The sequence below is a fragment of the Pongo abelii genome, chromosome 1 (genome assembly GCF_028885655.2).
Source record: "Pongo abelii isolate AG06213 chromosome 1, NHGRI_mPonAbe1-v2.0_pri, whole genome shotgun sequence".
NCBI classification, from domain to species: Eukaryota; Metazoa; Chordata; class Mammalia; order Primates; family Hominidae; genus Pongo; species Pongo abelii.
Window position 1 is genome coordinate 227,522,823 of NC_071985.2, and position 14,087 is coordinate 227,536,909.

The 14,087-nt window shown below is 46.4% G+C and overlaps 1 protein-coding gene across 1 annotated transcript in view; it reads left to right on the forward strand.

The window, feature by feature from the left end:
• Positions 1 to 653: 653 nt before the first annotated feature.
• Positions 654 to 14,087, forward strand: part of DNAJC11 (DnaJ heat shock protein family (Hsp40) member C11) — a 67,886-nt gene continuing 54,452 nt past the window's right edge. Inside the window, 1 exon segment of the mRNA NM_001131873.1 lies at positions 654 to 740. Within this exon segment, the coding sequence (NP_001125345.1) occupies positions 669 to 740 (72 nt within the window). The 5' untranslated portion in view covers positions 654 to 668.

A 14,087-nucleotide genomic window follows, 5' to 3' on the forward strand; every position in this document is an offset into this window, starting at 1 on the left:
TCTCCTGGAGGTGACTTCAAAGTTTCCCTTTCTAGGCAGGACGCGGTGGCTCACGCCTGTAATCCCAACACTTTGGGAGGCCGAGGATCTCCTCGGGAGATCAGGAGTCCCAGACCAGCCTGGCCAACATGGTGAAACCCTGTCTCTACCAAAAATAGAAAAAAATTAACCGGGCGTGGTGGCGCGCGCCTGTAGTCCCAGCTACTCGGGAGGCTGAGGCAGGAGAATCGCTTGAACCCGGGAGGTGGAGGTTTCAGTGAGCCGAGATCGCGCCACTGCACTCCAGGCTGGGCGACAGGGTAAGACTCCGTCTCAAAACAAAACAAAACAAAAAGGCAAAGTTTCCCTTTCTAGTACAGGAAAAGCCCTAGGGAGTCCTGGCTGGATCTCAGGCCCCCGAGGACGCAGCCACACCGCGCGCCACGCGTCCACTGGGAGCACGAAGAGAGACCCCCGTGGTCACCCCGCCAGGGCTGCTTAGGCGCCGCGTCCCGCCCCAGGCCGAGCGGGGGCGCAAAGCGCAGGCGCACTCCTGCCGGGCGCGGACGGCTCCGGGCCGCCAGGGACCGCTGTGGCGCAGCCGGGCTGGCCCGCGCTGTCCCTGACGCGGATCACTGGCCCCTCTTGAGCACGGCCTTGCCGGTTTGGCGGGGTGAAAGGTTGCGAAGATGGCGACGGCCTTGAGCGAGGAGGAGCTGGACAATGAAGACTATTACTCGTTGCTGAACGTGCGCAGGGAGGTGAGGCCAGCGGCTGGACGCTCTGGGGGCTGAGGCCGAGCCCGGTCGTTCGGGAGGGCCGGGCTGGCGGCGGCCGCCCCACCCCCGCCACGGGAGGCTCGGGTCCGGCGGGGAGGCCGCGTGACCCCGGCGACGTGCACGCCAACCGGCCGACGGAGCCGTCCCCACCGCCCAGACCCTCCCGCCGGGTGTGCCGGGGCCGGCCTCCGCCCCAGCTCCTGGAGGCCAGTGCGCCGCGTGCACTGTGTCCGGGCAGGGCCAGAGACCCCGCACCCACAGGAGGAAACGGGGGCCCGGAGGAGGCCACCGTAGTGGGGTTCGCAGTCCTCCGAGACCCCGTCTCGCGCTCAGCCCACATACTCGTCCTGGCTGAGGGGCTGTGTCATCGCCCGCCGCCAGCAGGATGGCAAACTGAGTCTCACCCACCAAGGTCAAGGCCACTAGGGAACGTCCTTAGGGCTTTTTCCGGTCCCCGAGTCTTTCGTGGGGACGCCCTGCCTCTAAGTGGGTCCAGCCTCAGAGGCACGCGTCTCGTGCCCTCTTTCATTCCCCTGGACCCGCTGTCCAGAAATTGAAGGCAGAGTCTCCGGGACACAGACCCTCGGCTCGGAGGCTGCAGATTAGGAAGAAGTCCTAGGCCAGAAAAGTGATGCCCTAACAACAGCTTCAACATTCACACCAAGCACTTGTACCCTGTCTCCTCAACGAATAAAAGACAACATGAAAGAGTCTCACATAATCTGGCAGTGGTAGGGCCCCACTATACTCCTTTGTTCATGACTAGTCTGGAGTTGAGATAGGTGTGAAGGGCGAGAAGGCTTCCAGGGTCAGGTCATAAGGTGGATCAGTTTCTTTAAGCCGATGGGTCCAGACTTTTCAGCCCTGCCAGAGAATTCCTAATTCCATCTCTCAGGTTTTCCAGTAGTAATGAAAGCTAGCCAAGTTTGGTTATGCTAACCAAAGCGGGTTCAGTGTGCGTTGTCAGTAAATATTGGTCTATGTGGTGTTAATAATACGAACTTATTTTGTGTGGGACCACTATGCTGAATGAAGTTTGTACTGTTATCTCATTTAATTCTGAGGATAGCTCTTAAGGTAAGTATTATGATAGCCCTTGATTTACACTTGAGGAAACCAAGGCATAGAGAGATTAAGTAGTGTGTCTAAAGTCACACTACTAGAAAGTGCAAGAGCGTGAACTCAACCCAGGCAGTCTGACTCTGGAGCCCAGCTTGTGAGCTCCGTGCTATTCTGTCACCTTAACTTACCAGTCCTTGGACTACAAAGCTGCTAGTTCTGGTACTGTATCCTTGAGTGTCACGCGTGTCCGTGTGAAGAGACCACCAAACAGGCTTTGTGTGAACAATAAACCTTTTTAATCACCTGGGCGCGTATGGGCTGAGTCCGGAAAGAGAGTCAGCAAAAGGTGGTGGGATTATCATTAGTTCTTACAGGTTTGGGATAGGCGGTGGAGTTAGGAGCAATTTTTTGTGGGCAGGGGGTGGATCTTACAAAGTACATTCTCAAGGGCAGGAAGAATATTACAAAGTACCTTCTTGAGGGCAGAATATCACAAAGTACATTATCACAAGGGCGGGGAGCGTGTATTGTCATAAGGCCAATTGATCAGTTAGGGTGGGGCAGGAGCACATCACCATGGTGGAATGTCTTCAGTTAAGGCAGGACCTGGCTATTTTCACTTCTTTTGTGGATCTTCAGTTGCTTCAGGCCATCTGGATGTATACATGCAGGTCATAGGGGATATGATGGCTTAGTTTGGGCTCAGAGGCTTGACACTGAGCACCTCATGAAAGAATCCCTCGAATGTATGGGCCACTGTACTATGAGAATGTCCAGTGAAATATCTTTGAGAATTGCAGATTTTGTTAGGCTGCCATAGGGCACCTGGGGGTTCTTGTTCTCATTAATCAACACTTTGGGCTAATCACTTCTTTTTTTTCTTTTTTTTTTTTTAATTATACTTTAAGTTCCGGGATACGTGTGCAGAACGTGCAGGTTTGTTACATAGGTACACATGTGCCATGGTGGTTTGCTGCACCCATCAACCTGTCATCTGGGTTTTAATGGGCTAATCATTTATTTAGCCTTCAGTCTCTTTCCCTTTAAATGAAGATGTCTGGCTAGTTATACTTTTTTTCCAGTTTTTATAAGTCAAGCAATAAATGAAGCCAGCCTTTCTGAAATCATTCCTACTTAGTCTGGGTTGTCAGTAATTGAGCAGCCATTTATCAGGCGTGCTGATAAACTGTAGGCAGCTGGTGCAGATGATCAAGCAGGTCTAGAATAATAGTTTTAGCCAGAGTCCTAGGTGAACATTTTGTCAAAGGTATACCTTGAAACTGCTGAAACTGTAGAGCCTGTCATTGTTTTTGGACTTACGGATGGGAGCCAAAGAAATTTTGTTTGTTTGTTTAGAGACAGGGTCTCGCTCTGTTGCCAAGGCTGAAGTGCAGAGGTGGATCACGGTGCACTGCAACCTTGAGTTCCCTGGGCTCAGGTGCTTCCACCTCAGCCTCGCTAGTAGCTAGGACCGCAGGCACATGCCACCATACCCAGCTAATTTTTGTATCTTTTGTAGAGACAGGGTCTCTCTGTGTTGCCCAGGTTGGTCTCCTGAGCTCAAGCGATCCTCCCACCTCTGCCTCCCAAAGTGCCGGGATTACAGGCATGAACCACCATGCCTGGCCAGGCCTGTCACTGTTATTAGACTCAAGGATGAAAAATATATGTATTTTTATATATAAGTAGACTTCACCCAGGCTGGAGTGCAGTGGCGCAGTCGTGGCTCATAGCAGCCTCGACCTTCCCCAGCTCAGGTGATCCTCCCGCCTCAGCCACCAGAGTAGCTGGTATTACAGGCACACACCACCACACCCAGCTGATTTGTGTAGTTTTTGTAGAGACAGGGTCTCACTGTGTTGCCCAGGCTGGTCTCAAACTCCTGAGCTCAAGCAATCCGCCCATCTCAGCCTCCCAAAGTGCTGGGATTACAGGCATGAGCCACTGTACCCAGCCAAGAAATATTTCTTAAAATTTTTTTTTTTTTTTTACTTCTCCTAATGAGTGAAGGCACTTTGCATATTTATGGCTATATGGCTATAGGTTAAATCCATATGAAACATGCCCCCTTGCAGAAGTCACTTTCTGTTGTCTTCGTCAGCAAACTCGGTGTTAAATGTCATACTCAGGTGTGGTGTGCTGGTTTTCCGTCCCGGGATTCCTCTAGAAGCTCTGAAGGTGATGTCTGAACTTGATATTTACTGGAATTTTTTGTGTGAAATCAAACGTGAAGTTGAAATAACGTGATTTAGTTGGAAAAAAGTCAGGGTAATCTTAAATCTTAATGTGTGGTTGGAAGAATATCTTAATACCTGTTTGTGTGTTTGCTGTCAGTTCTAGAGTAGTTGCCATTTAAGTACAGCTGTGAGAGGCAAGGCCCTCTTCCCACTGATACTTCAAAGTACCTTCAAAAGAGTGTCCTCAAAACTCTCAATGTTCAGTAGAGTTCAGAGACTTTTCTTCAGAAATCTCAAATGGAAACAATTCCAGACAAAACCAGGGAATCCTGCTTTAAAATTATAAGCATAGGCCGGGCGCGTGGCTCATGCCTGTAATCCCAGCACTTTGGGAGGCCGAGACGGGCGGATCACGAGGTCAGGAGATCGAGACCATCCTGGCTAACACAGTGAAACCCCGTGTTTACTAAAAATACAAAAAAATTAGCCGAGCGCGGTGGTGGGCGCCTGTAGTCCCAGCTACTCGGGAGGCTGAGGCAGGAGAATGGCGTGAACCCAGGAGGCAGAGCTTGCAGTGAGCCGAGATTGCGCCACTGCACTCCAACCTGGGCAACAGAGCGAGACTCCGTCTCAAAAAAAAAAAAAAATTATAAACATAATAGAGGTATATATTGGATTAATATAGAAATGTCAAAAATCAGCTGAAGAATCTCCCTCTCCAGGTTTTAAACTTTAAAATATTCCCTTAAATTTGTATTCTAGAGCAGGGGTCCTCAACCCCCGGCCATGGACCAGTACTGGTCTGTAGCTTGTTAGGAGCTGGGCCGCACAGCAGGAGGTGAGTGGCGGGCAAGCAAGTGGTTAGCATTGGGCAAGCAAGCGTTACCACCTGAGCTCTGCCTGTCAGATTGGTGGTGGCATTAGGTTCTCACAGGAGCGTGAACCCTATTGGGAACTGCACATGCAAGGGATCTAGGTTAGGTGCTCTTTATGAGAATCTGACTAATGCCTGATGATCCCAGGTGGAACAGTTTCATTCCACTCCCACTAGTCTGTGGAAAAATTATCTTCCATGAAACCAGTCCCTGGTGCTAAAAGGTTGGAGACCCCGCTGTTGACACTGTTGGAGAGAGTGAAGCAGGCAGCTGGACAGGACCCCCCATTCTCCTATGTCAAGACCCATGATCTTTAATGATTCTCCTTCTAGATTTCCTGTTTACAGAGCAGGGCCATCATCTGTCATGCCTGCCTCACATTGAGAGGAGGGAGTAATTTATCATTAACTGGGCACACCAAAACCAGACTGGTTTTCTGGTTTAGTGTTAGAAGCATCATCTGGTGCCTAAAATCTAACTCCTCTGAGATTTCCAGGATGATTTTCCAGAATTTATTTGGAGAAAGGATTCCTTAACTGTAAATCAGAGTTAAATTTACCTGATCCATTAATTAGGAACTTTAATTGACACAGTTCAAACCTAATTTATTCCCAAGACAAATGGCTACAGTTCTAACTTTATCAATGTCTTTGAAAGAATTTCATTTTTGCAGTGTTTGTAACCTGTTTGAAGATCTCTGGTCCCAATTGTTTTAACCTTAAGGAGCCATCCTCCTTTTCAAGTTTTAGACACTTTTGGAAAAACGCAGTTAAGTAAAAAATGAAGTTGTTAATAAAGTTTTTTTCTTGCAGTCCATATATGGAGGTCAGTGTTCTGAGATCTTCATCCTTCCAGAACAGCCATGAAACTAGAAGTACAAAAGTGTCACCTACCAGTAAAAAGTTTACCTCAAGTCCCTGCATTTTCATTCCTTCTCTGGTACAGGGTAGATCGTTATTTTCACAATTTTGTGTTGTCGGGGTTTCTTTAGCTGCAGGTTACAGCCACAGAGTAAGACCCACCAGTTGAGTTTGAACTGCAGATTGAAAGAAAGGGCTAGAAGAGTAGAGGAAGGTCCCCTGGTCACTCTCAAGATTGTCCTAGGGTCAAAGTCACCCACAAAGAAGGAGGCAGCAGACCCTCCAATCAGGACCACTGACTCAGCCATCTGCAGAAATTGACGTGTAAACGGCTCAACTGTGCCAATTTGAGCCACTCAAATCCCTAAAGCAGTGAGGTGGTGTGTGTTTACACATTCATTGCTTTCTTATCAAACCTCATGATGGGCAGTTAATTTTTTCTTAATAAGAGAAATAAAGATGGCTCTGAAAAGGTCAGTTCCTTCATTTTCCATCTACTACATTATGTTAAAGTTTGATATTTATAATGACTCCAGTTAAATGTGTGCCTCAGGCACATAGAGTTAAGCCTTGGTTGTCCAAAAACAAGTTATCCAGATGTCCGCATTCCATAGGGTGTTCTGTAAGCCAAGAGGCTGAGGAGCAAGAATTTCAGCCCATGCTGCCTGCCTCTTGTGTGACCTTCAGTGAGTCATTTAACTTCAGCCTCTACTTACCTGCAGAATGGAGGCACCAGTACTTCTTAGTTAACAATGGGACAGAGGGAGACCACCATGTAGGGCTTTGCAGCTGGAGTCCAGTATTCAAATCCCATTTTACTCTTCTGGAAGTTCTATGCTTAAAGGCTAGTAATTTAACCTTTCTGCTTCTCAATTTCTCTCTTTTTTTTTTTTTTTTTTTTTTTTTTGAGATGGAGTCTGTCACCCTGGCTGGAGTGCAATGGCGCGATCTCAGCTCACTGCAACCTCCACCTCCTGGGTTCACGTAATTCTCCTGCCTCAGCCTCCCAAGTAGCTGGGATTACAGGCACACACCACTATACCCGGCTAATTTTTTTTTTTTTTTTTTTTTTTTTTTTAGTAAAGATAGGGTTTCACTATGTTGGCCAGACTGGTCTCAAACTCCTGACGTCGTGATCCATCTGCCTCAGCCTCTCAGAATGCTGGGATTACAGGCATAAGCCACCGCACCTGGCCGTCAGTTTCTTTAATGTTGGAATGTAGGTAACAGGTAACAATGGCTTAAGCCCTTACTGTAGGCCAGGATGACCTGTGTGGTATGTGCATTGCTAGGTGCTGAGGATGTATATAAATTGCCTGTCATAAGTAGATATTTAGTTAATACGTATTGTTATTTCTTGGATTTTTATAAGTTTGAAGTTTTGCTTATTTTTAAAAAAGACATAAGGATTAGGGGGTGGCTCACACCTGTAATTCCAGCACCTTAGGAGGCTAAGGCAGGAGGATAGCTTGAGGCCAGGAGTTTGAGACCAGCCTGGGTGACATAACATAGCAAGACCCCATCTTTAATTAAAAAAAAATTTTTTTTTTTTTTTTTTTTTGAGACAGAGTCTCACTCTGTCACCCAGGCTGGAGCGCAGTGGCGCAATCTTGGCTCATTGCAAGCTCTGCCACCTGGGTTCACACCATTCTCCTGCGTCAGCCTCCTGAGTAGCTGGGACTACAGGCACTCGCCACCACGCCCGGCTAATTTTTTGTATTTTTAGTAGAGACGGGGTTTCACCGTGTTAGCCAGGATGGTCTCGATCTCCTGACCTTGTGATCCGCCCGCCTCAGCCTCCCAGAGTGCTGGGATTATAGGTGTGAGCCACCGCGCCCAGCCAAAAAAAAATTTTTTTTGAATTAGCCGAGCATGGTGGTGTGCGCTGTAAGCTGTAGTCCAGCCTAAGGTGGAAGTACAGCCAAAAAGCAGGTCAGTTGTTTACCGCATGCGGAGTCCAGCTAACAAGAGTGAGGCGCATACAAAGCCGGTGAATTTACTCTGAAGTCAGCTTGGGGAAGGGGCACGATGTCCTGCTGTACCGCTTCACTTTTAGAGCAGAAAGCAGGCACTTTTATAAGGAGGAAATGAGCAAGGGCAGGGGTCCCCCTGCTATCTGGGTACTTTATCTACCTGGCAATTGAGTTGGCACCTTCCTGGGCAGAAATAAGTAAAAGTGGCCATGGGGACATGATTTGGTCTGCAAATCCACTGTCAAGAGATCCGTCTTGGAGCACCTAGTTAGATGAACTTGCCCCATAGAGGATGTCTGGTGAGGAGGAGGGGAAAGGTTATATTTGCATTTCTAAAGGGCTAAGTAGGAAACAGGATACCAGGGAAAGGGGGAGAGGAGAAAATAATTAAACTATCTCTTAGAAAAATGGGGCCGGGCATGGTGGCTCCTGTCTGTAATCCCAGCACTTTGGGAGGCCGAGGCCAGTGGATCACTTGAGGTCAGGAGTTCAAGACCCACCTGGCCAGCATGGTGAAACCCCATCTCTACTAAAAATACAAAACTTAGCCAGACTTGATGGCAGGCGCGTGTAATCCCAGCTACTCATAAGGCTGAAGCAGGAGAATCTCTGCTGGGAGGTGGAGGTTGCCGTGAGCAGAGATCACACCACTGTGCTCCAGCCTGGGCAACAGAGTGAGACTCAAAAAAAAAAAAGAAAAATGGGGGTACTTGGTTACAGGAGGATTGCTTGAACCTAGAAGTTTGGGTCTGCAGTGAGCTACAGTCACACCACCACACTCTAGGCTGGGCAACAGAGCGAGACTCTGTCTATAGAAAGCGAGACTCCGTCTACAAAAATAATAAATAAAAGGCTGGGCGTGATGGCTCATGCCTGTAATCCAGCACTTTGGGAGGCCGAGGCGGGCGGATCACGAGGTCAGGAGTTCGAGACCAGCCTGGCCAACATGGTGAAACCCTGTCTCTACTAAAAATACAAAAACTAGCCTGGTGTGGTGGCGGGCGCGTGTAATCCCAGCTACTCGGGAGGCTGAGGCAAGAGAATTGCATGAACCTGGGAGATGGAGTTTGCAGTGAAGCAAGATCGCACCACTGCACTCCAGCCTGAGTGACAGAGCAAGAATCCGTCTAAACGATAATATAATAATAAATAAATTTAAAAATGTGAAAGACATACGTGTACATAGAAAGCCTTGGTATGCTTCATCCTGGCTAAGGATGAACTTTGCTATCCACTTGTAGTATTACTAAAAATCATAGTGCTAGAATGTGTGCTAAGCATTAGTTTATGAAATTCCTGAGGTTGGGCGTGGTGGCTTACGCCTTATAGTCCCAACACTTTGGGAGGCGGAGGCGGGCAGATCACCTGAGGTCAGGAGTTTGAGACAAGCCTTGTTAACATGGTGAAACCCTGTCTGTACTAAAAATACGAAAAAAAAAAATTGGCCGGGCGTGGTGGTGCTCGCCTGTAATCCCAGCTACTTGGGAGGCTGAGACAGGAGAATTGCTCAAACCCAGGAGGCAGAAGTTGCAGTGAGCCACTTCTCCACTGTACTCCAGCCTGGGCAACAGAGCAAGGCTCTTGTCAAAGGAAAAAAAAAAAGAGGCTGGGCGCGGTGGCTTATGCCTGTAATCCCAGCACTTTGGGAGGCTGAGGCGGGCAGATCACCTGAGGTCGGGAGTTTGAGACCAGCCTGACCAACATGGAGAAACCCCATCTCTACTAAAAATACAAAAATTAGCCAGGCGTGGTGGCAAATGCCTGTAATCTCAGCTACATGGGAGGCTGAGGCAGGAGATTCACTTGAACCCTGGAGGCAGAGGCTGCGGTGAGCCAAGATCGTGCCATTGCACTCCATCTTGGGCAACAAGAGCGAAACTCCATCTCCAAAAAAAAAAAAAGAAAGAAATTCCTGAAGCATTTTTTACTTTCTGTTCAAAACACTGAGTTTGTTGTTTTTAAAAGACAGTGATCTCTCTGAACTTGTGCTTCCTGGAAAGTTGACATGGGGATAGGGAGCTTTCCTGGAAGTTGGGGCTAAGCATGGGAGTAGGGTGCAGGCTCAAGGATAACCTTTTTTGGGTGTTTGGAGTAAAGATAGGATAGTTGTGAGCCAAGCAGAGAGGAGGCAGAGCTGGGGGCGGGGGTGGGCTCAAGAGGGTGCCCGGGAAGTGGAGTTTAGAGAAGCTGCCTGTGCGCGGGGAGGGAGCTGTTGAGGACGCCCCACCACTTCCAGTGTCATCTCATAATGTGATTGGCAAACGTGAGGTTACATTTTACAGTGTGTTTCTTTAATGATCTATAAGCCAGTTATTTTCTGCTTTGGGCATTTCAAACAATTGCTTCTTGTAATGTTAATGCTCTAATTTTGCATTATCTACCAAAACACCTCTTTTATTTTCTTTCTTAAAGAGAATTCAATGGAAAACTTTTGTATTTGCTGTGAATTTAGTAATAAAACAACAGAAAATAAAATAGGGGACATGATAGCAACATGCTTTGCTTGGCTGTAGAATTTTAGTGTCTGCTTTTTATTAACCTTTCATTTTAATTTTACTTATTTACACCTTTGTTTAAGAAAAGATGTAAGACAACAGATGAATAAATAAAATAGCATATATTTTTTAAAGGAGACACACATTTCTTAAAAAGAAGACAATTGAGAACATTGCTGCTTTTTACCACTGTTACGGCATGTGCCTGGTACAGATCACAGTCCCTGGAAGGAGCTTGCAGCTTGGAGTGGAACCTCCTTCGAGATGAAAATCTGACAGCTGGATTCCTGTTTGGCTCATGGACTGTTGGAACCACTTCTGCATGTTTTGAGTGTGCAGCCTACCCTCCCTAGTTGACAGGAGCCAGAAAATTCTTCAGCAGTAAAATGCCAAGCCAATAGAGATCAACCACAAGAAGTCTGCATGAGTAGGCAGGGTATAACAGATGAACACGAATGACAGAAGGTATAAGGTCAGGCTTTTAGGGAGAAATAAGCCGATTTCTTACTGTAAAGATAGGATCTGAGCCATCAATTTTGGTGCAACTCTGGAGCTTGTTTCTAGAGACTAGGGCCTTTTTATTTTCTATTCGTCTCAAGGGCAACAAATAAATATATGAACATGACCAGGAAGAGTAATGAAAACCAAGTTGTACAATGGTAGCAAAAGAATTCCTGAGCCCTTGGAATGACCTCTGATTAGGAGTTAGGATTTTTGCTCCTTGGGCCCATTTGTTCTTGAATTCTATGATTGTAGCCGAGATGTGTGCTGCAAGACCCGATTCCTCCTCTGCCCCGTAAACCTTACAGGTGATGTGCTTCCTGCCTTTTTTTTTTTTTTTTTTTTTTTTTTTTTTTTCAGTATTTGGGATTCTGTTGTTACTTAATTGTGTAATCTTTTTTTCAAATTTATATTGCCATCTTGGAGGTATTGTGTTTTGTGAGTTTTGTAAGTTTTTTCCTTAACTCTGTGTTAAGTAGAACTCACTTAAGTTTCAAAAATTATTCCTATTTATAGAAACTTTTTAGAATTGTTTTATCTGTCTCTTTGTTCAGCTTTTCTGACTCGTTTGTGGTTTGATTATTTCTCTGCTAAGCTCTTTCCAAAGTGAAATCTAAAATGGCTGTAGGAGCCAAACTTCCAAAATCAGTGGAGGTCAGCCTGACCTCTGTCCTCAACAAAGATGTGGTAGAATTCAGGATTTTTGTTTGTTTGCACCATTCTCCTGCCTCAGCCTCCTGAGTAGCTGGGACTACGGGAGCCCGCCACCACGCCCGGCTAATTTTTTGTATTATTAGTAGAGACGGGGTTTCACTGTGTTAGCCAGGATGGTCTCGATCTCCTGACCTCGTGATCCACCCACCTCGGCCTCCCAAAGTGCTGGGATTACAGGCGTGAGCGACCACGCCTGGGCAATTCAGGGGTTTTAAGTGAAGGACAACTGAAATCACCTAGCCCACCCCTTGCGTGTTTAAGCATCAAGGAGCATTCATTGGTGATGATTTGAATGTCCTGGGACAGTGGTGGAGTTTCAGAAGGGGTCATTGTGAAGATAGCACAGCCGCAGGAGTCAGATCCGAGTTTGAGTTTCTAGCAGGTTTTGTGGGGGGCAAATTACCTAACCTGTCTGAGCCCGTTCATCCATAAAATCCAGACAGTTTTACTGTCGTAGAGCTTTTGTGGGAATGAAGTGGGAGTGCATGGAAATGCTTGACATAGCAGTGGACATGCGACTGTCACATGAATGCCATGTATTTCTATTAGTGTCATGAGCATAGCCATTAATAAGGAAGGCTCTTATTGGTTAGTTATATAATTTGGATGAATTGTTGATCTGGTATATATATATATAGTAAATGCCTCTTCCTTCTATGTTGCCTTTCACTTTCATGAACTGAAGTTTGGTTTGAGTTAGGCTACACATTATTAGTTTCTAACCATCTTTCAGGTTAGGGGTCCATAACCAAATAAACTCCTCCTCCATCTTCAATAAGTCACTTGATCTTTCCGATCCTCGGGATTTTTATCTGTAAAATGGGAGTCTGATACCAACCTCAAGGCGTTTTGAGTATTAAAGTATTAAGTGAGGAAATAGTGGAATTATTTTGTTAGCTGTAAATCTGTATAAATGCATTTGTGACACCATTGACACGCCTTTAAAGCTCTGTGATGCTTCTCAGTCCTTCTTTTTCACTTTGCCAGTTGCACATTCCCTGTCCTCCTTACATAGCCCTTTCTCCAGTTCAGTCCTCACCTCCTTGGATTTTTTTTTTTTTTTTTTTTTTTTTTGACGGAGTTTTGCTCTTGTTGCCCAGGCTGGAGTGCAATGGTGCAATCTCAGCTCACCACAACCTCCGCCTCCTGGGTTCAAGCAATTCTCCTGCCTCAGCCTCCTGAGTAGCATGCGCCACCATGCCTGGCTGTTTTTTTGTATCTTTACTGGAGACGGGGTTTCTCCATGTTGGTCAGGCTGGTCTGGAACTCCCAACCTCAGGTGATCAGCTCGCCTCAGCATCCCAAAGTGCTGGGATTACAGGCGTGAGCCCCCTTTTTAAGTCTCTTGCTTCAACCCTGCATCTCTATCTGCCTTCTGGACATCACGCCACCTAGGTGTTCAAATTCACCTCTGCCCCAAGCCTGACTACCTCCCAATTTCTCCCTAACCCATATTCGAGCCGAAACCCTGGAATGCTCGTTGATTCTTCTCCATTTCACATTCAGTAACTGTCCCGTAGATCCGTGAATCCTCTAGGACTTCAGCAGACTCTGATCCTTCATTTCTGTTTCAGCTTCCAGGCTGCTGGCCGCACAACCGTAGCCTTGAATTTCTGCTGCTGTTTCCTTAGCTCTCTCTGGTTTTTTTTGTTTGTTTGTTGTCTGTTTCAGTCAAGCTGTACCAAATTAATCTTAACAAATAATACTGGTGACATTATTTCTCTACCCAGAAACCTTGTATGACTTCCTCTTATTTCTTGGGTCAGGGTCAAACTCCTTGGCTCCATTTTTAAAGCCCTGTGTAAGTTAGATGTTTTGTGTATTTTCTGGCTACTTTGTGGTGATGTTCTGCCCTCTTCCACTGCAGAGGAAGCACCGTGTGGTCAGGGGCCGTGGCTGTCTGAGTCACCATTATATCCCCTGCACAGTGCCAGGCACATAATGGTACTTAACAAATGTTTGCTGAATACATTGAGCAGACAGCTGGGTGTCCAAATTAGTTTCTTACCTACTTCCTGCCTTCTTATGCCCCTTTACGCCTGCTGGTTTGGTCAGTGTTTCTGTCCCCAACACCGGCCTGTTTCCTCAGGGTGTTATTTTCCCCTGAAATGCCGCAGCCCATCTTGGATACCCAAAGTAAATCAGAGTCCACCTTTGTGTTCTCATTGGGGTCTCACCACCTCCATGAGGTTTTCTTTGCATTCTGACTTCTGTGAACTTCTTTCTGTATCATTAATGTTAGCATTCCTGTTTTATATTGTTTAGTTAAATCAATGTTTACATGGAGTTTTTTTGGGGGGGGTGGGGAATAGGAAATAGATAGGGATCTATGTGTAATTTCTCTGAGCTACAGACCATGTTGTATTTCTTTTGTGCCCCTAGTGGGTTCTAAAGCCAGTTGACATTCAGTAAACTTACTGATTGAAGTGATAAGTATTTGCTAACGACATACTCACCTTGTCTACTGGTATTCTTGAGGAATACATTGCAATTTTAGCAATCAAATTCTAGAGGAACTTATTATTGGAAGGAATTTATTTGTTGTTAATTTGATAAATCTAAATCAGGTACAAGAGGAGGAGAGCAAATTCAAACATATGCCGTTATGCTCAGGCTCCAGAGTGAGTCAAGGCCTATGGAGACTCAGTCCAGGACTGAATAGCATGCCAGAA